Source organism: Ostrea edulis, chromosome 2 (genome assembly GCF_947568905.1).
Source record: "Ostrea edulis chromosome 2, xbOstEdul1.1, whole genome shotgun sequence".
Taxonomy (NCBI): Eukaryota; Metazoa; Mollusca; class Bivalvia; order Ostreida; family Ostreidae; genus Ostrea; species Ostrea edulis.
The window spans coordinates 55,815,676-55,839,512 of NC_079165.1; the positions used below are offsets into that span (position 1 = coordinate 55,815,676).

At 33.9% G+C, this 23,837-nt stretch overlaps 1 protein-coding gene and 1 long non-coding RNA gene across 3 annotated transcripts in view; one reads left to right on the forward strand and one right to left on the reverse strand.

Annotated features, from left to right (window-relative positions):
* LOC125679981 (uncharacterized) overlaps window positions 1-23,837 on the forward strand; it is a 33,603-nt gene that overhangs the window by 3,438 nt on the left and 6,328 nt on the right. For both annotated transcript variants that reach the window (XM_048919431.2, XM_056154494.1), the window contains exons 5-24: window positions 225-1,013; window positions 1,566-1,709; window positions 1,932-1,988; window positions 2,081-2,209; window positions 2,420-2,488; window positions 2,569-2,601; window positions 3,349-3,492; window positions 3,892-4,020; window positions 8,613-8,741; window positions 9,202-9,306; window positions 9,493-9,618; window positions 10,017-10,142; window positions 12,019-12,072; window positions 15,095-15,130; window positions 17,280-17,405; window positions 17,710-17,742; window positions 20,876-21,004; window positions 21,353-21,400; window positions 22,370-22,510; window positions 22,631-22,672. In XM_048919431.2, the coding sequence (XP_048775388.2) occupies window positions 225-1,013; window positions 1,566-1,709; window positions 1,932-1,988; window positions 2,081-2,209; window positions 2,420-2,488; window positions 2,569-2,601; window positions 3,349-3,492; window positions 3,892-4,020; window positions 8,613-8,741; window positions 9,202-9,306; window positions 9,493-9,618; window positions 10,017-10,142; window positions 12,019-12,072; window positions 15,095-15,130; window positions 17,280-17,405; window positions 17,710-17,742; window positions 20,876-21,004; window positions 21,353-21,400; window positions 22,370-22,510; window positions 22,631-22,672 (2,589 nt within the window). The remainder of the gene's footprint in view (window positions 1-224; window positions 1,014-1,565; window positions 1,710-1,931; window positions 1,989-2,080; window positions 2,210-2,419; window positions 2,489-2,568; window positions 2,602-3,348; window positions 3,493-3,891; window positions 4,021-8,612; window positions 8,742-9,201; window positions 9,307-9,492; window positions 9,619-10,016; window positions 10,143-12,018; window positions 12,073-15,094; window positions 15,131-17,279; window positions 17,406-17,709; window positions 17,743-20,875; window positions 21,005-21,352; window positions 21,401-22,369; window positions 22,511-22,630; window positions 22,673-23,837) is intronic.
* LOC130051807 (uncharacterized) lies at window positions 1,598-22,014 on the reverse strand. Its single transcript, XR_008800065.1, has 4 exons — window positions 21,939-22,014; window positions 21,242-21,306; window positions 20,820-20,984; window positions 1,598-1,729 (listed from the first exon to the last, which is right to left on the reverse strand). It is a non-coding gene; the product is annotated as an uncharacterized LOC130051807 (long non-coding RNA).

A 23,837-nucleotide genomic window follows, 5' to 3' on the forward strand; every position in this document is an offset into this window, starting at 1 on the left:
GAAGCGTTGCTGTTCATACCCTCATGTATTTTCAAAGTGAAATTCATTTCTTATATTAACATTCTTTCAGACGTTAAAATAGACGTACTATATTTATCAAGTAGTTCTGTATTCTTATGCGGATTGTTTACATCTGTAGCGCGTTCATTACAATTTGTAAATATATCAAAGACAAAAACATTGGAAATGTATATATAATGAAATATTTTCCTCTTCTTTAATAGAAATGTTAACAGAGTCAAACAAAAATAATTTAACTTCGTCAGCGACAATAACAGAACATTTGACAACCCAGCCAAAATCGAAGACAAGTCCAACCACCTCTACTTCTACAACCCCAATCAAAACAGAGAACACACGTCCCACCACCTCTACAATCCCAATCAAAACAGAGAAGACACCGATCATACAAACAACAACAATAGCTCCCTCAAAAACTTCAATATCAATGAAAAGCACCACCACTAACAGTGAGATTTTATCAACATTTACTCCGACGAAATCAGAGGAGTCCTCAGGTTCTCACGAACGCTTCTCAACGGTGAAATTAGTAGTGACAGAATCAACGGTGAAACCAGTGTTGACAGAATCAATGACACTGTTGCGAGCAACATCGCAAATTTCGGATAGTACATTGCCAACCATTTCTATCAACTCCAGTGAATTAAGTACAAACGGCCATGAACACAATCAGGATAATCACACTTTGGAATCTCAGATTCAGGTGACCAAAAAGTCGCCAGAGGCGGTGAGAGAAAGAAATATAACAAATACAACATCAGTGTCAATTTTGAATTCGACGTCGAGTTCAAATTCTGAAGAATCGTCGAACGAACACACGAATCAGACGACATCATATGGTCATGGGTCAACATCTGTAACAAATTCAACAATAAATACAACAACAAGAATAAATACAACAACAACAAACGCAACAACAACAGAACCAACAACAAACGCAACAACAACAGAACCAACAACAAACGCAACAACAACAGAATCAAGTCCCATAGGTATCTAAATCTTAAAGATGCGTCAAATATTTTTTTCTATTTCGTCTATGAAACCAAAATCAACACTATATATAACAAGAAAATGTTTCTGATAAATTTCTAAATTTTGTATCATCTCATATATTAATTAAAAGTAAATACTCTTTCTTGATCTACCGAAAATAATCATTGAGTAGATTTCATAGTTATTAACAAATCCCTTTGAGTTCTGTTCGACACACATGACATACATAATTAGGGGTAAGTTTGATAAGGACGCAGGGTCTATCAAACTCGCTCCAGTGAAGTGAATATTTACTAGATGTGTCAGAAGCATTATGTCCACTCTTAGTTTAAAGTTGTCTATTAAACCATTTGTGCCTCTAGGACGTGATCTAGATTTCTTGATATACCCATAACGACATCACCAAAAGTTTACAATGAATGAAAGATATTTATCATTTATTTTCTGTAGATAAAACGCAGATCTGTATTGTCTGCTCATCTCGATTTTTTAGGAAATGAAAACAGTAATTATTCTAGCAATTTTCCCTCTGTTTCTTACGAACAAAGCGACCGCATGTAAATACCAGAAAATCGAAGACGACCGGATTTCCTACATGGGATACATTAATGCAGAAATTGGTTGGATTCGCTTCCAGTGTCCTCATCACAAAGAGTTCAGTCTGACCCGCTGCGGCTGTTTCTATCCACGGGGTAATGTAGAAGAGTCTGTTCTGTAATAATTTAGGAGAAAAATACTATAAAGAGTGATATCGACTTGTATCATTAGCGACTTCAGTAATACATGTACTTCAGTAATACATGTACTTCAGTAATACATGTACTTCAGTAGTGTTCTCAGTTTGGGGGTGTGTTTAACCCCCCCCCCAAACTATTCTTTGAATTTAATTTTGAATATTTTGAATGTCTTTGAAGAGATAAAAACAACAGCCACCACCACAACAGCAAGGACAACAATCGGTATTCCGGAAGGTAAAACAAAGATAACACACGGCATGACGATTTCGTTTCAAATAAAAATAAGAAAAACATATATAAATATCATGCTTTAACTTTTTAAAAAGGATGTCCATATGTGAAAGAAGGAAGAAAAGCATTTAGGGAATTCATCGACGTTTTAAAAACGTGGGTGTTTTCCGAATGTGGTGAAAGCTATGATTTCAGCCAGTTGAAATGTGGATGTGTTTTAGAAGGTATCGAAATTGTACATTATACCGTAACCCTTTTCCTCAATTGCTTACAAATATATCTAGGTTTCCTATGGATAATATAACATTTTGCTCCCCTTAAATTTTACTATGTCTACATTTTGAAGAAAATCAATATTCACAAGGACATATATATATATATATATATATATATATATATATATTGTTTAACATTCAACAATTATATCCTGCTAGGAACTTCCCCTGATGGAGACGATGATAATTCTATAAGAACTACGGGATCTCCTATTTCAACAGTTGCAGGTACTAAATGTAATGATGGTGCGGGTTATGTTTACAGTATGAAATTCGTTTTTTAAAATAATATATTTCATTTTAATTAGTAGTGTTGACCTCAACTGAAGAAGTACCACCTGGTAAGTAAACCACACAGAGTAAAACACACACTAAACAGGTAGAATTGAGGCTGTAAAACAGACAGTAAACAGGTAGAATTGAGGCTGTAAAACAGACAGTAAACAGGTAGAATTGAGGCTGTAAAACAGACAGTAAACAGGTAGATTTGAGGCTGGTAAGTAAACCACACAGGGTAAAACAGACACTAAACAGGTAGAATTGTGGCTGGTAAGTAAACCACACAGAGTAAAACAGACACTAAACAGGTAGATTTGAGGCTGGTAAGTAAACCACACAGAGTAAAACAGACACTAAACAGGTAGAATTGTGGCTGGTAAGTAAACCACACAGAGTAAAACACACTAAACAGGTACAATTGTGGCTGGTAAGTAAACCACACAGAGTAAAACAGACACTAAACAGGTAGAATTACTTTGAGGATTGCCAAAGCATCGTATTGGCCGAGAAAAGTCAGTATATGATTTAATAATTCAAAACATGAAAACTGACTTCTAGAGTCTATGAAACAATACCTGGAGAGAGAGAGAGAGAGAGAGAGAGAGAGAGAGAGAGAGAGAGAGAGAGAGATTGAGAGATTATACAGTTGACATTTTTCTTTTTAAAAGATATTAATATCGACCCACTTTTACGATATAATGCAAAATGAAATTCATTATTTCACCTACAATGTAAACGTGAAAATGGAAAAATGCAAGTAAATAATTCAAACACTCAGAAATATGAATTTAAATGCCATTTCTTTGCAGGATGTCCCTACATTGCTGTAGGGAAATCCTCATTCAGAGAATACATAGCCAGCATGCAGACTTGGGTGTACTCAGATTGCGCTCCGGAGCACGTATTCAAACAATCTGCTTGTAGATGTGAGCCAGAAAATATTGTCATTAACGGTAACAATATTTCTGTATCTATAGCAACAAAGAACATTAACGGTAACAATATTTCTGTATCTATAGCAACAAAGAACATTAACGGTAACAATATTTCTGTATCTATAGCAACAAAGAACATTAACGGTAACAATATTTCTGTATCTATAGCAACAAAGAACATTAACGGTAACAATATTTCTGTATCTATAGCAACAAAGAACAATGGTTTCATCAATTGTTGTGCAAAATGTAATCCAATTATTCTAAAAGAATAAAATTGTTTCCGCATAAATCTTGGAATATTGATGTAAATTAAATTAAATTAAGTGACACACACACACACACACACACACACACACACACACACACACACACACACACACATGTATATACATGTACATGTATATATAATTTCAGGATGTCCATTCATAGCTGTGGATAAGTCCTCTTTTAAAGAATATATCGACGTTTTGGGAGAATGGGTGACGTCCGATTGTCCGAGTGACTTCTTGTACAGCGCCAAGTTATGCAAATGTGTCCTAAAAGGTAAGGCATGCGAGGACATTACCAAAAGAGAGACTTTGTTATACCCACCATAAAAAAGTGTGTAGTCGAACCTCTATTCTATAGTAATTTGCCTCGTTTCACCATTTGAGGAATAAATGTCTAGTTTGTGTAATGTATATTGGGGATTCAAAACATTAAATTTCTATAATACATGTCTTCCTGATATTCATAGTTTGTAATTCAACTTACTTCTTACATACACATTACTGATACTGTGTGTTATTTAACTTACTTCTTACATACACGTTACTGATACTGTGTGTTATTCAACTTACTTCTTACATACACATTACTGATACTGTGTGTTATTTAACTTACTTCTTACATACACATTACTGATACTGTGTGTGTTATTTAACTTACTTCTTACATACACGTTACTGATACTGTGTGTTATTCAACTTACTTCTTACAAACACATTACTGATACTGTGTGTTATTTAACTTACTTCTTACATACACATTACTGATACTGTGTGTGTTATTTAACTTACTTCTTACATACACATTACTGATACTGTGTGTTGTTTAACTTACTTCTTACATACACATTACTGATACTGTGTGTTGTTTAACTTACTTCTTACATACACATTACTGATACTGTGTTATTTAACTTACTTCTTACATACACATTACTGATACTGTGTTATTTAACTTACTTCTTACATACACATTACTGATACTGTGTGTGTTATTTAACTTACTTCTTACATACATGTTACTGATACTGTGTGTTATTCAACTTACTTCTTACATACACATTACTGATACTGTGTGTGTTATTTAACTTACTTCTTACATACACATTACTGATACTGTGTGTGTTATTTAACTTACTTCTTACATACACATTACTGATACTGTGTGTGTTATTTAACTTACTTCTTACATACACATTACTGATACTGTGTGTTATTTAACTTACTTCTTACATACACATTACTGATACTGTGTGTTGTTTAACTTACTTCTTACATACACATTACTGATACTGTATTATTTAACTTACTTCTTACATACACATTACTGATACTGTGTGTTATTTAACTTACTTCTTACATACACATTACTGATACTGTGTGTTATTTAACTTACTTCTTACATACACATTACTGATACTGTGTGTTATTTAACTTCTTACATACACATTACTGATACTGTGTGTTATTCAACTTACTTCTTACATACACATTACTGATACTGTGTGTTATTTAACTTACTTCTTACATACACATTACTGATACTGTGTGTTATTTAACTTACTTCTTACATACACATTACTGATACTGTGTGTTATTTAACTTCTTACATACACATTACTGATACTGTGTGTTATTCAACTTACTTCTTACATACACATTACTGATACTGTGTGTTATTTAACTTACTTCTTACATACACATTACTGATACTGTGTGTTATTTAACTTACTTCTTACATACACATTACTGATACTGTGTGTTATTTAACTTACTTCTTACATACACATTACTGATACTGTGTGTTGTTTAACTTACTTCTTACATACACATTACTGATACTGTGTGTGTTGTTTAACTTACTTCTTACATACACATTACTGATACTGTGTGTTGTTTAACTTCTTACATACACATTACTGATACTGTGTGTTATTTAACTTACTTCTTACATACACATTACTGATACTGTGTGTGTTATTTAACTTACTTCTTACATACACATTACTGATACTGTGTGTTATTCAACTTACTTCTTACATACACATTACTGATACTGTGTGTTATTTAACTTCTTACATACACATTACTGATACTGTGTGTTATTTAACTTCTTACATACACATTACTGATACTGTGTGTTATTCAACTTACTTCTTACATACACATTACTGATACTGTGTGTTATTTAACTTACTTCTTACATACACATTACTGATACTGTGTGTTATTTAACTTACTTCTTACATACACATTACTGATACTATGTGTTATTTAACTTACTTCTTACATACACATTACTGATACTGTGTGTTGTTTAACTTACTTCTTACATACACATTACTGATACTGTGTGTTATTCAACTTACTTCTTACATACACATTACTGATACTGTGTGTTATTTAACTTACTTCTTACATACACATTACTGATACTATGTGTTATTCAACTTACTTCTTACATACACATTACTGATACTGTGTGTTATTTAACTTACTTCTTACATACACATTACTGATACTATGTGTTATTTAACTTACTTCTTACATACACATTACTGATACTGTGTGTTATTTAACTTACTTCTTACATACACATTACTGATACTGTGTGTTGTTTAACTTACTTCTTACATACACATTACTGATACTGTGTGTTATTTAACTTACTTCTTACATACACATTACTGATACTGTGTGTGTTGTTTAACTTACTTCTTACATACACATTACTGATACTGTGTGTTGTTTAACTTCTTACATACACATTACTGATACTGTGTGTTATTTAACTTACTTCTTACATACACATTACTGATACTGTGTGTTATTTAACTTACTTCTTACATACACATTACTGATACTGTGTGTTATTTAACTTCTTACATACACATTACTGATACTGTGTGTTATTCAACTTACTTCTTACATACACATTACTGATACTGTGTGTTATTTAACTTACTTCTTACATACACATTACTGATACTGTGTGTTATTTAACTTACTTCTTACATACACATTACTGATACTGTGTGTTATTTAACTTACTTCTTACATACACATTACTGATACTATGTGTTATTCAACTTACTTCTTACATACACATTACTGATACTGTGTGTTATTTAACTTACTTCTTACATACACATTACTGATACTATGTGTTATTTAACTTACTTCTTACATACACATTACTGATACTGTGTGTTATTTAACTTACTTCTTACATACACATTACTGATACTGTGTGTTGTTTAACTTACTTCTTACATACACATTACTGATACTGTGTGTTATTTAACTTACTTCTTACATACACATTACTGATACTGTGTGTGTTGTTTAACTTACTTCTTACATACACATTACTGATACTGTGTGTTGTTTAACTTCTTACATACACATTACTGATACTGTGTGTTATTTAACTTACTTCTTACATACACATTACTGATACTGTGTGTTATTTAACTTACTTCTTACATACACATTACTGATACTGTGTGTTATTTAACTTCTTACATACACATTACTGATACTGTGTGTTATTCAACTTACTTCTTACATACACATTACTGATACTGTGTGTTATTTAACTTACTTCTTACATACACATTACTGATACTGTGTGTTATTTAACTTACTTCTTACATACACATTACTGATACTGTGTGTTATTTAACTTACTTCTTGCATACACATTACTGATACTGTGTGTGTTATTTAACTTACTTCTTACATACACATTACTGATACTGTGTGTTATTCAACTTACTTCTTACATACACATTACTGATACTGTGTGTTATTTAACTTCTTACATACACATTACTGATACTGTGTGTTATTTAACTTACTTCTTACATACACATTACTGATACTGTGTGTGTTATTTAACTTACTTCTTACATACACATTACTGATACTGTGTGTTATTTAACTTACTTCTTACATACACATTACTGATACTGTGTGTTGTTTAACTTACTTCTTACATACACATTACTGATACTGTGTGTTATTTAACTTCTTACATACACATTACTGATACTGTGTGTTATTTAACTTACTTCTTACATACACATTACTGATACTGTGTGTTGTTTAACTTACTTCTTACATACACATTACTGATACTGTGTGTTATTTAACTTCTTACATACACATTACTGATACTGTGTGTTGTTTAACTTACTTCTTACATACACATTACTGATACTGTGTGTTGTTTAACTTCTTACATACACATTACTGATACTGTGTGTTATTTAACTTACTTCTTACATACACATTACTGATACTGTGTGTTGTTTAACTTACTTCTTACATACACATTACTGATACTGTGTGTTGTTTAACTTCTTACATACACATTACTGATACTGTGTGTGTTATTTAACTTACTTCTTACATACACATTACTGATACTGTGTGTGTTATTTAACTTACTTCTTACATACACATTACTGATACTGTGTGTTATTCAACTTACTTCTTACATACACATTACTGATACTGTGTGTTATTTAACTTACTTCTTACATACACATTACTGATACTGTGTTTTATTTCAAGTTGAAAGATTATTTGGTATCACAGTATCTATCTTTTTTTTTTTATTATCAAGAAACATCAAGGATAAATGCAATTACATAAATGCTTCACACTATTGTGAAGTAAGTTGATCAATATAGCTATCTAATGTAGAATAGAAGAGGATTTTCCCCCTCAAAATGTTGATAGGGTAATGAACATTTAGAATTTTTACCAGACTACAATTTGACATTTTCAGATTGTAAGCACGAGACTGTTGATAGGGTAATGCACATTTAGAATTTTCATCAGACTACAATTTGACATTTTCAGATTGTAAGCATGAGGCTGTTGGTTTAACATCCTTCAGAACCTTCATCGAAGAAATCAAAGACTGGGTCACATCTCAATGTCCAAAGAATCACATTTATAGTCCCAATCTGTGCAAATGTGTCAATGAAGGTACATTTATCTTGTTTGATCAACTTCAGTTTCTTTTTGTCATGACAGACACATTTATCCCGTCAACTTGGCGTCTGTCCATTCCTTTTCCTATCAGTTGATTATGTAACACTTTGATAAAGGTCAAGGTCACTTCCAAGGTAGCAGCACGGATATTCCATAAACGCTGTTGTTAAACACCATATTAATTTTCGTTTGTCTTTCTTTACAAAATTCCAAGCGCTTTCACATTGCATTCACATCTAGCTTCATGACCATCAACTGAGAATAGACTCAGCTGAGTCAAATTTTCAAATGATCTAATCCATATTATATCAAAATTTGAAGTCGAGAAAATTCATGTTGAGATAAGATTTTGATATGATTCAAACTGTCAATAAGTATTTATGTAATTTTAAGAAGCCAAGTGTATGTACAAAATTTCAGTTAAGTCTAGTCATGCTTAACTATCTTCTAACAGGCGGTGGCGAGACGGCTATCCAGATTACTGACCACGTGGTACAACCAGTGGTAACTACGTCATTTCCAGTATCAACAGAATCCCTATCCATGGTGACCACTGCAGGTCTAAGTTTATGTGATCTTTGGCGCATGCATGCCATGTCGAACTTAACCTGTCTGTAGAATTTTCCATCGTTTTAAAACAGAAAACCCCAGCTGCACAAATCATATATGCTGTAAATATTGTAATATATTCGTAAATAAAAAGGGGGTTGGTTGATTTTCATGTATCTGCGATTCTGCACCACAGATTGCAAGGCTGTTGGCAAACTTGGCGGATACAGACGGTACATCCATGAAGTGGACGGCTGGGTGGATTACGATTGTCCAATTCACACTGAATTCAATATCCAAACGTGTTCCTGTCAAAGGGCGGGTAATGTCTATCAAACTTGAGTTTTTATTATTGTGGCACGTAAAATCAAATGAATAAACAAAATTACATTGAAAACAGAACATCAAACATATTGAGATATTTATTTTTCTAAAATAGTTATTTCTAACACGAGTGTATTCTCTTGTCTTAAACTGTTTTCGCAAAAAGTTAGAAGTTTACACAGGCCAATCTGCATGAAATGCATTTGTTTATGAAAGTGTCTTCTATGGTGTAATGATATTTTTTTCTTGTCTCAATCAAATTTATGTTACTGTTGTACTTTATAATGAATGATACCCTTCACTGCAAATGTACAACTTCAATTCTGCTTTTACCATTTGTGACAAAAGATAATTGTTTTCTCGAAAGAATCCAAACAAATTACAATATACATGTAGGTTGCAAGTACATTCCAGACCAGACGGGATACAAGGAGTTCGTGGATTTGTTGGGAACTTGGATTTTCTACGACTGTCCCATAGGAACGTCCTTCCGGACAGACAGTTGCAAATGTGAAAAAGAAAGTAAGTCCACTTACATATTTTGTATTTTAGATAAATTTATCCAAATCCTCAATTTAAAAGTCATGATAAATTCTTCAGCCAAACTTAATAGGCTAAAGGTGTCATGCTGGTTTTCGAGAAAATATCTTTAAAAAATCATTTTAAGGTAGATCGATCCTCATGTGATGTCATAGGATTTTGCAAATATCTTTATAAATTAAACTTTGCGAGCGATAGATATATATCTTTCTGAGGAATTTTATTCATTGGATAAAATAAAAAATCTGGTAAACTCTTGATACTGAAAAAGTTTAAATTTTCCATAGATAATCAATTATTTATGATAAAAAATGTTGTCAAAGGGAATAACTCCTATGCTGGTATTTTCTCTACTGTATGATTTCTCTGATATCAACAATACAATTAATTCTATACATATTTATGAATGAGCAGTTTTTTTAACAGTTGACATTTAAAATTTGCCATTTCAACAAGTTTTTATTTATTTCTATTATTCTGTTATTTTCTGATGTTGACGTAATATACTTCTGTTTTTGTATGTTTGACATCTTTAAAAAGTTGGCAATAATAACATTTTCTTTGGTTAATGATTAAATCAAACTACACTGAGTAAAAATTAGTACAGTTTTTTCACTGAGATTATCTGCCATTACATGTACCTCTTGTGTCACCTTCAAACTATCAATGAAAAGTTAAGATAACGAACAAAGATCTATCTCATAAATCCCATAATGAATACGAAATTAAGAATAGGCCAATCACGACCCCTGGACACTCCAGAAGTGGAATCTGGTGCCTAGGAGGAATAAGCATCCCCTGTTGTCCGGTCACATCCGCTGCGAGCCCCCTATCTTGATCAGGTAAACGGAGTAATCCGTAGTCAAAATCAGCATACAAAACTGCCTAACAATTGGTATGAAACACGTCAGACAACATTAGACCTAATGAGAGGTTGGATTTGCAAATAAGATCATTATAACGACCATAGAATCGAAATGCTGACTTCAAACGAAACTGATGAAATCCCTGTAACATCAACTTATTTGTCGCAGAACATGCCCTAGCATATAAAATGAGTTGTAAGACATAAACACCATATACAGGTGATAATGGAATATTGCTACATGAGTATGGGAAGTTGACTATGGAGAAGCTGAAATCACCCCGTTTGTCATAAAGTTGAGTTATCAGTTTGCTAATAACATCTATGTTCAATAAATATCCAAAGATGAAGCAGATATGGAAGATTTTGTGATGTCTTTTATTTTGAGTTCACTGGGACATATCGAATCAACGTAAGAATGAAATTAAACATTGTTGATCGATATATCTAAATGTTGAGTTGAATGTCACAGCAAAAGATTTTTTCTTCTCTTGTAGAACATTTTGAATAAAATGTAAGATAAAAACAGGTCAGCTAATAAAGAAGCACAACTCGTGCCCATGGGAATTCCTACAGACAGATCACCAAAGATCGCGCAGATATTATCAATGAAGAACTCCAGCATCTTTTTGATATCATCTTCAGAGTACTTTTGTGTAGAATCAGAGTGGTGTTTAATAAAAAGATAAAGATAACGAACAGTGATCAATCTCATAACTCCAGTATAGAATTAAATTTTCGAATGACTGATCCCAAGATATGAACAGTTCCATTTTTATTGAAAAAGCAGATGTCAAAAAACCTAGTCTTTTAATTATCGTGAAGAATAGCCGTACAAAGTATTATGTACATGTACTAGTATACACACAAGACATTTAAAAAAACCAAGCAGTATGCAACGTGAATCATGCAGTGTATGAAGGTTCCAAAGGCAGTGTAGTTTCGGGTTAGTTGAGTTACAGTTAATTTATATATCAAAATTGCAACTTGCAGGACCCAAGCCACGTGTGACGACACCAAACCCGACACAGCCAGACCATCATGACGGTAATTTATAATTCTAGTCAGAAAATTGAATATCACAGTTAGGTATTTCTAGTATTTAGTTTTTGAAAATTACCCCGATAGCCAAGATGCTGGAATGTTTTCTTTTGTTATTCCTAACACTTGTACTGCGGTCTTTTTTATTTCTGTACCATGCACTGCTCAACTAATCATATTATTTAATTCCAATTGTTTGATATATACAGGTACATATCGAAGAAAATATGCTCATTTAGTTCATCTCAGCCAGTGGTGCATACATATTTTATGAAGGTTTAGAAAATTAAAAACTGTTTTTTACAAACCATACAGAACATTTTGACAATTGTTTGTGAAAATGCAGATCCCGATAAACATGTACTTGTGCATGTCCCCCATGGAAAGGGTCTCATGCTACCCTGTGAGGTTTCAATCTATAAATAAAGTTCGCATCATCAAGCTAAATTTTTCCTCATAGCAGCCGGTGAGTCTAGTCTAGGTCACCTACACGTTTGTCAATGCAGTGTTCTACGAGACAAACGTCTAGGAGCATTCTACGATAAACATTTACACTACATAACGAGGCTTATCCGAATTCTGATAAAGCAGCTGATTGGTTGATGCATAACGATGACGGATGCAGTCGAACAGAAGATAAACAAAGTTTTACCAGATTTAAAAATCGAATTCTCACTAAAACCTTTACAGAAAGAGTGTTTACTTAAATTAGCAAATAGGTCAGACGTGTTGGAAGTATTTTTAAAATAAAAGATGAAAAATATTTTTTTCTTCAAAAAACGTGAACCAGGAATCTGTTTAGTTTGAAGTTTACAACATGTTAACCTTATTTAAGGAGGTATGCTACACCCGAGAAATTTGATATGGGTGAAAAGTGGAGGATATGTACAGCAATATTTTGAAATTGAAAACTTTCAAATCTACTTTATTTAGTAAAAAAATGCAGTTTTAGTTGAAAGCAATCTGAGAAAAATTTAAAACGCCTGCTAGACTCGAACCCGCGATCTACAGTTCAGCAGTCGTCGTGCTAGTCTAGGTCACCTACACATTTGTCAATGCAGTGGGAAGTCAAACGGCTTGCGTGACCTAGGCTACCGGTGAGTCCCGATTCAGATAAACATACACTTGTGCATGCGCAAGCTGGCTTTCCCCCACAACATCCGGTTTAAACTCGCTTATACATTTTCTGCGTGGGCCTCAGGGTCTGTAACGCAATTACTTTTCAAATATGTAGGACGACCGAAGCGTGATTAGTTTCAAACTAACTAGAAATTATAAATCAACATATACTGACAAACTGAAAAAAGTTATTGCAATGTAAGCATACCTTTTATCTTTTTAACCTATATGTAATATGCACTTATGATTATTATCATTGATGAAGTCTCGTTAATATGTAGATGGTTTCTGTCAATGCAGTGGTAACTTTCGCTGCAGTTCAACCTCTGTCAGGTGCCATTGAACTGAACATGTTAAAATAAATGTAGTGTAACCTTTCTGTTGTGAATATATACATCAAAACTTTATTTTTTGTCGATCAACTTTCATTTCATTTTAACAAGTATTGTAATTTCTTTCAAGAACATGTACACAACTGCATGATATATTTTTTCGTGTTTTCAACGTATTTCTATACTCATATGCGTCTGTTTATTCATTCCTTTATCATAAAATAAAAATTTAAATAAATCAAATACCCAGTAAAATAAGATAAAATTAAGTAAAAAAAAAAAAAAAAAAAACCAACTTAAAAAACAAACAAAACAAAACTGCTTCTTGTACATACACTCGTAAAATTGCCAGCTATGGCGTTTAACTCAGAAAGATATGCTAGAACGTTCCTGTGAATAATTTTTTTAAGTCCGGCTGCAACACCCCTTCCTCGACCCTACCTTTTAATAAAACATACATTCAAAAACAACAACAACAACAGCAAAAAGCAAAGAAAAGAATCGAAATCAAAACAGACAAATAAATAAATCACTGTACTCCATAACATTAAGATATTGAAACTTGTTTTTACATTGAAAATATGTAACCTTTTCAAGCTTGATAAAGAACTTGCAAATAATATCGTAAGCGTAACTACATGTAACAGCACCGACAAATACGTCCCAACTTCTGGTGTAAGCGTTAAGGAAATATCTCGAAATCTGAAGATGATATGGGATTGACATTAATAATATTTATGTATAACTTTTTAAAAAATTTCTCTCTTGAGCAACAGTGCAATGATTAATGATATGAATATGCAAGCATCCACAGGTAATGCAGATTCAAGTTTGTTCAAAGATATGATGGGGCCTCAGTAAGGGGTCAAAGATATGATGGGGCCTCAGTAAGGGGTCAAAGATATGATGGGGCCTCAGTAAGGGGTCAAATATATGATGGGGCCTCAGTAAGGGGTCAAAGATATGATGGGGCCTCAGTAAGGGGTCAAAGATATGATGGGGCCTCAGTAAGGGGTCAAAGATATGATGGGGCCTCAGTAAGGGGTCAAAGTTTTGCATGGTCATTAGTCCTTCACTACATTGGTTCAGCTCAGTAGTTGAAGCTTACATTCTACTACCAAAAAGGGGAGTGATGATCAGACAATATATGTTACTTTACATATGTAAAATTGCATTTAAATATATCATGAACGTGTTAATCTTGTCACCCCCTCCCGGCCCACCTTATTTTATGTGTCTGCAACATATATTACTATCATTACTAAATATACACGCATCATTATTATGACAACTAAGTTCAGTTTTGGGTCACATCTTGTTCAGTCTTTGGTAAAGAAAAGAAAAATTCGTCCAAATTTTCTTGACATCAGAAAGGTTTTAAAAAAGAAACTATCAAAAAAATCATCAGAGATCAAGGTGCAAATGTAGCGCAGTAACGTGGAGTTTGGATTTTGTCTGATTTAAGAATTCTGATTTAAAAATTTGATTTTTCCACCAGTTTTCAGACAAGAAGTTGATCCATAAATAAGTAATAAATTCATTAACGATTACTCTAACATTAGCAATGATTCTTCCAGGTAAACATCCGGGAGACTCGGAGAAAAGCACTTCTGGTGAGTTGATTATGTTTGAGAATAGACAGAGAAAGTTGTACGTAACCCGGTGAGAATAGACAGAGAGTTGTACGTACCCGGTGAGAATATACAGAGAATGTTGTACGTAACCTGATGAGAATAGACAGAGAATGTTGTATGTAACCTGGTGAGAATAGACAGAGAATGTTGTACATAACCCAGTGAGAATAGACAGAGAAAGCTGTATGTAACCTGGCGAGAATAGACTAATAGTGCTTTATTCTCTGGTTCGTAAGGAATATATATTTAGGTCGTTTGAGATAATGCAATCATGTGGTAATTTTTGTAAGCGGTACTGTCCATTATGCATATACTTGCATTCATTGTATTTATACATTTGAAATGAAAAAGATAGATTTTTTTGCTTAATGAATAATTTTTCATACAAAACAAACCTCTTTGTGAGCACGAGTTTTCTATATGAGAATATAATGAACTAGCAAATAATCATTATTGACAAAATATTTTTGAATGTAAATATATTGTATTTGGTGATGTTAACACTGATCGCAAATAAAGCAGATGGATTAATTAAACCTGTCTCAATGGTATAATTGTATTTCTGTCTTTGAAATTTGTGTTGTTTTTGGCACTTCAGTTGGATATGTAATAAAAAAACAACAACAGACAAACAAGAAACCAAAAACCAAACCGAAACAATAAAGCAAAACAAAATAAAAACAAACAAAACAAAGACCCCTCCTCTACCCTCAAAAACTAAACAAATCAAAACAATGGTTTTTAGCTCACCTGAACCGAAGGTTTAAGTGAGCTTTTCTGATCACATTTTGTCCGTCGTCCGTCTGTCTGTCTGTAAACTTTTCACATTTTCGACTTCTTCTCCAGAACCACTGGGCCAATTTCAACCAAACTTGGCCAAAAGCATCCTTGGGTAAAGAGCTTTCAAGTTTGTTAAAATGAAGGGTCATGTCCCTTTCAAAGGGGAGATAATCACAAAAATGCAAAAACAGGGTGGGGTCATTTAAAAATCTTCTTCTCAAGAACCACTGGGCCAGAAGAGCTGAAATTTACCTGAAAGCTTCCTGACATATTGCAGATTCAAGTTTGTTCAAATCATGGGCCCTGGGGGTTGGATGGGGCCACAATAGGGGATCAAAGTTTTACATACAAATATATAGGAAAAATCTTCTTCTCGAGAACCACTGAGTCAGAAAAGCTGATTTTTACATAAAACTTTCTGACATAGTGCAGATTTAAGTTTGTTCAAATCATGGCCCCCGGGGGTAGGATGGGGACACAAGGGGGATCAAAGTTTTACATACAAATATATAGGGAAAAACTTCTTCTCAAGAACCACTAAGCCAGAAGAGCTGAGATTTACATGAAAGCTTCCTGACATAATGCAGATTCAAGTTTGTTCAAATCATGGGCCCAGGGGGTTGGATGCGGCCACAATAGGGGATCAAAGTTTTACATACAAATATATAGGAAAAATCTTTAAAAATCTTCTTCTCAAGAACCACTGAGCCAGAAAAGCTGATTTTTACATGAAAACTTTCTGACATAGTGCAGATTTAAGTTTGTTCAAATCATGGCCCCCGGGGGTAGGATGGGGCCACAAGGGGGATAAAAGTTTTACATACAAATATATAGTTAAAATCTTCTTCTCAATAACCACTGAGTCAGAAAAGCTGATATTTACAAGAAAACTTTCTGACATAGTGCAGATTCAAGTTTGTTCAAATCATGGCCCCCGGGGGTAGGATAAGGCCACAAGTGGGGTGGGGGTGGGTGGGGGTGGGGTGTCAAAGTTTTACATACAAATATAGGGAAAATCTTTAAAAATCTTCTACTCAAGAACCATTGGGCCAAAGAAGTTGACATTTACATGAAAGCTTTCTGACGTAGTGTAGATTCAAATTTGCAAAAATCGTGGCCTCCAGGGGTAGTTGGGGCCATAATAGGGACTAAGGTTTTACATGCAAATATATATGGAAAGTCTTCAGATATGGGCCAAGGTGACTCAGGTGAGCGATGTGGCCCATGGGCCTCTCGTTCTTGTTACAATGTTTTAGTTTGCAGTATGGGGAACATGTTTTTCTCCTCAACGTATTTTGGAGAGGAAAAATATTTTCAATAAAGAATATGTTAACTGGTTCTTTTCCAGGTTGCCTTAAAGTACAGAAAAACAATGGCTATATGGAATTTTTAGCCACTCTTGGAGACTGGGTGTACTACGACTGTCCTGTTGAGCACGCCTTTAGTGAAGATGATTGCGCATGCGTATATACTGGTGGGGAAAATATCAACAATTTAGATAAAATTAAAACGAAGTTGCATGCCAATATTATTTCTATCGCCCTAGAACTGTGTATTGCAAAGACGTGTGGTTAAAATTTGATAAAGTGTAAATAGCATTTAATAAAGTATTAACAGAGTAGAAAATGCAAGTAATAGGGTAGATAATCTTAATCGAACACATGTTTATCAGGTTTTAATTTTTCCTACAAATCATATTTTCTGCACTAAAAATGTATATACTGACATGATGACACACAGTATCGTAACCCAGTTCCTGTAAAATTTTAATGTTGTAGGAATTAATTCAAGCAAAGATGGGAAAAGAACAGGTATGTTATGAATAAACCATTCAGATCGGTAATTTGTGGATCGGTGAAGCTATTAGTAAAAAGCCTTTCAGAATGGATAATTCGCTATTAGTAAGAAGCCTTTCAGATGGGTAAATTAGCCATTAGTAAAAGCCTTTCAAATTGGTAAATTAGCTAATAGTAAAAAGCCTTTCAAATGGGTAATTTATTGATCAGCGTAGCTATTGGTAAAAAAAGCTTTTCTGATCGGTGATTTGTGGATCAGTTTAGCTGTAACCTTTTAGATCGATAATTTGTGGATCAGTGTAGCTATTGGTAAAAAAGCCTTTCGATGGGTAAATTGTTAATCAGTGTAGCTATTGGTAAAAAGGCCTTTCAGAGTGGTAAATTAACTATTAGTAAAAAGTCTTTCAGACTGGTACATTGTTGATCAGTGTAGCTATTGAAAAGAAAAGCTGTAGCGTGCCAGATTTGTAATTTGTGGATTTGTGTAGCTGTATCTTGATAGATTTGTAATTTGTGGATCTGTGTAGCTGTAGCCTGACAGATTTGTAATTTGTGGATCTGTGTAGCTGTAGCATGACAGATTTGTAATTTGTGGATTTGTGTAGCTGTACTTGACAGATTTGTAATTTGTGGATTTGTGTAGCTGTACTTGACAGATTTGTAATTTGTGGATCTGTGTAGCTGTAGCTTGACAGATTTGTAATTTGTGGATTTGTGTAGCTGTACTTGACAGATTTGTAATTTGTGGATTTGTGTAGCTGTACTTGACAGATTTGTAATTTGTGGATCTGTGTAGCTATTGGAAACTAAAGTCGTTTTTCCAAATGTAAATATCTATGAAAAATAACTGAACTATAGTTAGAAGTATATATCGAAATAAAAAAACGTTATATTTTCGATAAACAATCACGAATCGCCCAAATTGTAATACATTGTATTACCATTGTTCCGTATTTGTTTATACATCTGTTACGAATGTTGCTAGATTGCATAAAGAGTACATATATTAAATGGATATTCTATACTCTCTGCTAGATTGCATAAAGAGTACATGTACTTATTAAATGGATATTCCATACTCTCTGACACCTACGTAAACATTTGACCTCCGTATCTACGCACATCTAATTACGCACTTCTAATTACGCACGTCTAATGATTGAACTGATATTGATGATTCCCTTTCATTCTTTTCAAAGTGCTAACACGACAATTGGTTCATACAATTATTGCGATCTATGTTATTAATTAAATTTACAATACGAATCCCTGTTTGTAATTAGAATAAACACTGAATGCATGTTCACAGCCAACACTATCGTTTGTGTATGTACTTCAAAGATTGATTAATTAGAGCAAGGAAATCCTTTATAATGAGTCAAACAGTATACTGTTATTACTGCAGTAGCATGTTACTATCAATAGATCTATTCAACAGTATGTATTTAAAAAAAAACCCCACCATGATGCATTCAAACATAGAAACATGTATATGCACCGTAGGCCTAGAAATATAAGATACGTTCTAATATATAGAATGTATACAACACCATTAAGATATCCATTATTTTTTCATGCTTCCAAATACTTAGTACAGCAACTTGTGCACGTTGTCTGTGAAACAACGTAAATGAATAAAGGTTTAATAGAATCCTTCATTAGTATGGGTATGGAAATCGAATTTCAGTTGAGGGAAAAAGGTTCGCAGTCTAGGCTTTGTCGAATCTTGTTCCAGAGGTGGAATTTCCCTATTCCACATAAATAAGGATTATTTTTCTCATATTTTACCCATAGTTTAGTGCATTACTCAGTTACCCAACCCCACACTCGTACTAATGAAGGATTCTATCAATCTCTCTTTCGGCTATCTTTGTCAGGTAATTCCATGGCTCTGACATTTATATTATAGAACAGGGATTTGGGCGTATAAAACTTATTTACGTTTGTTTTATTTTAAGGAAATTAAAATTGTTAATGGAAACATTTCCCCCATCATATTTAAGATACAGTCTTCACAAATGTGCGGTAAACTTGGTACTCTATTCAGAAATCGCTGATTTAGTGGGGTTGAATATTTTATATGCAAAATTGAAGTGCGACTTTTTTAAAATGTCAGACAGAGGGCGATTCATGAAGAAATCAAAACAGACCATATAATTAATTTAAACTATATTTCATTCACAAAGTGAATGGGATCGGGCAGCAGGCATAGCCTATTTAAGCCCTCTCCCTAAACAGACCATGTATTTAATGTAAGAATTACATTGACTCCCCCAAAACGGACCAAATATCTCCAATGTTTTATCATATTTATTGGACAAAAGTTCTTAGTTGTTGCCATGGCAAAGGACCTTTCCATTGCACAGCTTCCATCTCCATAAGAAATATGTAATATCCTCTGAAATTAGGCTCAGCTTCCATTTTCATAAGAAATATGTAATATCCTCTGAAACTGGGATTATTCTGGAGTGTCTAAAATAATGTCTGTGATAACAATAAAAATCTATCTGTTACAATTTTCACTTGTGGTGGATTTACTTAAAAATAGTAGAAACATCAATTTAAATATTTTTGATGGCTTTTTTTTGAAGTCACAAATTTCCTTGGTATGGACAAATGGTGAAATGCTCAAAATGTGAAAATATGACAACTTTACTGATTCACAAGTCAAGTTACCAGAGCTATTTAGAAAATCAACAAATTATACACAGTAGATGTCCATGAAATCAAACTTTCTGGGACCATTGAGAACACTTTCTAAGATTTGAATCTGAGTCATTGATTTGTAACGAAACAACAACAGATGGTCATACTTGACACAAACGTTGCTTATGACCCGAGGATATACCAAGTCCCTAGCACAAGATCATTTAGACGAGGTCAAGGTCAGTGGATAGAAAAACTTGAAAAACTGTCTGCGTCACGATCTTTGTAATAGAAAACAATGGATGTTCATAATGAACTTAGTATACGACGCAACAGAGAAAATATATAAGTTTTGAACGATCATTAAGAACTCAGCGTTAGGTAACAAAACAAATGTTTCATACGTCTGAAACCATAAACTATATGTAAATACAGAATATTCATACATTTTATCAAGCGACACCTTTCAGACAGAGTTATCCCTTGTTCCTCTCTCCTCTAGGATGTGCATTTTCCTCTACTGGTGATGGAACATATAGACAGTTTGTGGATGAAATCAGTCAGTGGGTGTCGTACGACTGCCCCGTGGGCCAACACTTCCATAACGAATTCTGTAAATGTGTACAACAAGGTGAACAGTTTTTTGTGTATTGGATAAATGGGAACATACAAGTAGCTATAAAAATTAAGCTACCAGTTTTGCGTTATTTTCTCATCAACTTTAAAACGAATCTTGTCATTTGTAAATTACAATACAAAGTGCTGATATAAACATATGATAAAGTATGCGTGCTTTGAATTTTAGCCAGACATATTGCATAATACTCGTCAACTTCCAAATGCAAGTGTTTGTCTGGGAAATCTGTACCTTCCCATGGCGTGCGTCATCTGGTTCAACTATCTTGGGTCTTATTCTCTTAATCACACAGGCACCTACAAATTCATATTCATGTTCTGATTAGACAAATCAATTTTACAGATGCCTCTTCAAAAGATTTGAAGACTACATTGACACCAAAACAAATTAGTGAGTTTTGTCAATTATAATATCAGTTTGGATTAATTTCGCTGGCAAATTACACATTTTGAATAACAGTCTTCGGAAGGTGATAGGCTACAAACATGCAAGTAAAATCTTATGGGCAGATAATTCTCTATTGAAAAGTAAAATGCATATATAGAGACTTAAATTTTCTGTTATTCATATCTTATGGGTAAACGATCGCGATTATAAAAAGTACATGTATTATCATTTTCGTGATATTTGCCTACATCACGGCAATATTGTAAGGAGTACGCAGTCCTACGGTGAATTACTTAATATTATATACCTCATGGTAATTGGATATTCTCTTTAGAGAAATCGAGAGGCATAGCCTTCATCGACTTCTCTTCGCAAGCATTCATGTTTTGATTCTGGAAAACGTGTAAATGCCGGAGTCGGTGACGGTTTATGCTTCGACCGACGTTTCGACTCAGATGTGCCAGGATTTACGCAGTAGACAAGTTGTTTTCACACATTTAACAGCAATGTACAAAACCGTCACAAGGAAATCAAAACTTACTTGCTTTTAATCCATTTTCAACATGCCCCTGTCCCAGGTTTAAATCACAACTCTGATTACGTAAGCCTGCTTTTCTCTTAACTGGTCCCCTATTGTGACAGCTCCCAAGACCAGTTAACGTAAACCCGGGACAGGGGATGTGTTGAAAATGGATTAAAAGCAAGTAAGTTTTGATTTCCTTGAGACAGTTTTGTGCATTACTGTTAAATGTTTGAAAACAACTTGTCTATATGCGTAAATCCAGGCACATCTGAGTCGAAACGTCGGTCGAAGCATAAACCGTCACCGACTCCGGCATTTACACGTTTTCCAGAATCAAAATATGAATGCTTGCGAAGAGAAGTCGATGAAGGCTATGCCTTTCGACTTCTCTAAAGAGAATAGGTATTTGGATAGAAAACTACTTAAATATTTTATGTTTTGTTGTGTAGCAAATTCCTCGTGCTCGATGAAGACCTCAGACATGGGACAGGATTACTTTTTGTTGTACGTGGAAGGACACGGTGAAATTCTCTATCAATGCGACTTTGGTTTCGTTTTCAACCAAACTCAGTGTAGTTGTGTGAAAGAAGGTAATCATGATTTACGTTTATAGTAATATGTATATTAAAAATAAAGACGGGGGAAGTATTTTTTCATTGGATGATTATTACAATGGTTTTCAATTTATACATGTAATTATATTTTTCTAGCCCCGAATCCAACAACACCAAAAACCACGAACATCACTCCAGGTATGATTTAAAACAACAGAAAGTATCTGCATGAAAATAAGCTTCATTTTCTCCTTGCTCTTGTTGGGAAGCTTGATTTACGCATTCGCAAAAAAAACCCATGTAAAGCAATGTTGTTATGCTACAATTTAGTACTGCTTATGCATTGTTTAACTTGCATAAAAGTAAGATATATTGAAAATAATTTCGAATAAAACCTTTAATTTTGTTGTATATTTAAATACGAGGGCTATTCGATATGTAATGTGTATTGTACCACAGTGCGATAACGCTTTGCACGATTACGTGGATGATGGTACTCTTGAATAGCTCTATCCAGTACCTTTCCAACGGTATAAACACGAGCCTTCAGCTCCACATAGTTTTAAACTTTTAGTCATTTCAATAGAGCCAGTCGTTGACTACTGTTGTAAAAATGGTTGGGAAACGGGTTGAGAAGAGCTTATATAAAAGTTCGCTCAAAACTCGGTGAATTTGGGGAAGTTTACGGGTCTGATAAGGTATCTTATGAGACAGTTCGTAGGTGGAGAAAGAAATTTCTGACTAGCACAGAGTCCGTCAAAGATGCAGCAAAATCTGGCCGACCTGTGACTGTAACAGGCAAAGCAAATGTCTCAAAAGTCAGGGAAATAATTGAAAGTGATGTCAGATACACGATTCGTGATATTGCCAAAGCTGTTGGCATATCGCTATCGCGGGTGCATTTCATTTTGAAGCGTATTTTGAAAGTACGAAAGATTTCTGCCAGATGGATACCGCATATATTGACAGATGACCAAAACAGGTACGAGTACAAACCGCTAAGCAATTGCTCCAAATGTTTCCCAAATTCAATCAAAGACAATTTGCAAACATTGTTACTGGTGACGAAACGTGGGTTCACTATTTCGAACCAGTAAGAAAAATTGGAAACAAAATATGGCTAACTAAACACGGTAGAAGCACAGGTGCTTGGGTTCAGGACCCCCCCCCCCCCCCTCCGAATAAGCTACATGAGTTGATTTAATTATTTTTTGTTGAAAATATTTCTAATACATGTCAACAACGTCGTACATACCCCTAAAGTCCAAAATAATTCTAAATAAGCCCTTTTAGAAAAATACTCTCACTGGTTAGAAATATTTTCAACAAAAAAATAATTAAATCAACTCGTGTAGCTTATTCG